This window comes from Egretta garzetta, unplaced genomic scaffold, assembly GCF_000687185.1.
Source record: "Egretta garzetta isolate BGI_Z169 unplaced genomic scaffold, ASM68718v1 scaffold4, whole genome shotgun sequence".
Taxonomy (NCBI): domain Eukaryota; kingdom Metazoa; phylum Chordata; class Aves; order Pelecaniformes; family Ardeidae; genus Egretta; species Egretta garzetta.
Window position 1 is genome coordinate 207,676 of NW_009259329.1, and position 1,951 is coordinate 209,626.

Below are 1,951 nucleotides of genomic sequence, written 5' to 3' on the forward strand. Positions count from 1 at the left end.
CCCCCACGGCGTCACCGGGACTGCCCCAAGGAAGGTTTATCCCCCCCGGCGCTGGGGTCTGCCCCGACGGGGACCTCACGCTGCACCTTCTGCAAGCCAGACCCAGAGAGGTGAGGCTGCTTCCCAAAGGCACTGTTGGCTGCGTTGGTCCCACGTTGTGGAGCTCGGAAGGGAAATGGGCAATAAAGAGAGATGAAGTTTCCAGGCACTTTCTGGCTGGTGCAGTGGTATTTTTATTATTATTATTATTATTATTACAACTGCCTGACAGGAGGCTGTAGTGAGGTGGGGGTTGGGCTCTTCTCACTGGTAACGGGCGATGGGACGAGGGGCACCGGCCTCAAGTTGGATGGCAGGGGTAGGGGAAGGGTTGGGCTGGGGGAGCTGAAAGGGCTTTTCTGACCCCAATGATTCTGTGGTTCTATGATTATTGCCCCCCCTTCCTGGTCTCGCAGCTGCCCAAGGGGCGGAGGGGCCCTGCTTGGCCTGCAGCTCCCTCCCTCGCCGTTCTTGGGGTGATTTGGGGTTATTTTGCTGCGGCAGTGAGGCAAAGCCCGGCTCCAGGGCTGAGCGTGGTGGGAACCCGGGGAAGGGCGTGATTGTCTTGAGGCTCTGAAGGGCTTTGTGCCGAGCCCCGTCCCTGCTCGAGGGGACGCTGGTTGTGTTCAGGACGAAGGCGTTGCAGCCCTCGTTGTCTGCGTCTGTCCCCACCCTGGCCCCCAAGGGCTGCCCTTGTCCCAGGGGCTCAGTGCTGCTTTCTGTGTGTCCCAGGGGCCGTGTCTGTGACTTCTGCAGGGATCCATCTGTCCTGGCTCCCCCATCAAAGAGCTGCTTCCCCTAGGGAAGGGGACAGGGGAGTCTGTCTGTCCGTGTCCCCCCCCACCCCCATTGCCTGCCCTGCTGGTAGTGACAGCCCTAGGGGTGACTTGGTGCCCTTTGGGGCTCGCCAGCTCTGATTTGGGGCTCAGCAGGGCTTTTGCACCTCTCGGGTGCTGTTTCCCAGTGCTCCCTCCCCTTCCCACACAGGCACGGAGCGGTTCTGGACGAAACAGCTTTTAATAGAAAAAAAACCAAGAGCAAAGATGCCATTAAAGCTACTCTAATCCCCCCTCCACCCCCAAACACACCACCCCTCCTTCCCCATTCCACCCATCTTCATCTTGCCCTTGCTGTGGGTCCAATTCTGCCCGTGGTGCCCCTGTGCTGGCTGTGCTTGCCCTGTGCTTGCTGGGGGGCTGTGGCAAGGTGCTCTTCCCCCGCTTCTTCACCCGCTGTTTTGTCATGGCAGGCTGGGATGGTGGCAGGTCCTTCCCCCCCACCTCCCCCCACAGCTCCTGGGGCTCCAACCCGATGATGTTGAATTCCTCGAGGCTCAGGATGGCATCGCTGGTCTCGGGGATGCTGTAGTCGGGTGTGAGGAGCTGCTCGGGCAGCGAGAGCGAGGCGAAGTCACGGTGGGGAACGGCTGCGCTGGTGCCATCAGGGTCCCCAGGTCTGGGGCTGCTGGCAGGACCATCCTGGCTGAGCCCCGCCAGGTCCAGGGAGCAACCAAAGAGCCTTAGGGCCTCTGCCAGAAGCACCTCATCGGACACTGCGAGGTCACCTGCCATGTCCCCCGTATCCAAAGGGTTGTGGGGTGCAGCAAAGGGGATGGGGGGAACGCTGCTGCCCAGGGATGTCCCTGTGGTGGTGGCCATGCCAGAGATGTTGAGCCATGCAGGCTGTCCCTCGGTGTGCTGGAGGCTGGGGATGGACCCCCCTGGGGCCACTGCTCTCACCTGATGGCTTGGGAGTGCGAGCTGTTGCGGTTGGCCCTGGGGGTTCCCGGGGGCTGCCCAGGCTGGGGGGGTCCTGCAGCCCCCGGGGACCCACAGGGCAGCACCCGGCAGAGGAGCGGGGCCGTGGCTGAGCGTGGCGGGGGGCAGGAGAGGGCGCCTGGGCCTTTTCCCCT

General features: G+C 62.8%; 1 protein-coding gene across 1 annotated transcript; it reads right to left on the reverse strand.

Moving 5' to 3' along the window:
* Positions 1-1,094: 1,094 nt before the first annotated feature.
* On the reverse strand, positions 1,095-1,610 carry PRR22 (proline rich 22). The gene has a single exon (XM_009636730.1). The coding sequence runs from the start codon at positions 1,608-1,610 to the stop codon at positions 1,095-1,097; it is 516 nt and encodes a 171-aa protein (XP_009635025.1).
* Positions 1,611-1,951: the final 341 nt, after the last annotated feature.

Bases quoted from the DNA above. Each gene is read 5' to 3' on its own strand.
- PRR22 (XM_009636730.1), bottom strand. From the start codon at position 1,610: ATGGCAGGTGACCTCGCAGTGTCCGATGAGGTGCTTCTGGCAGAGGCC.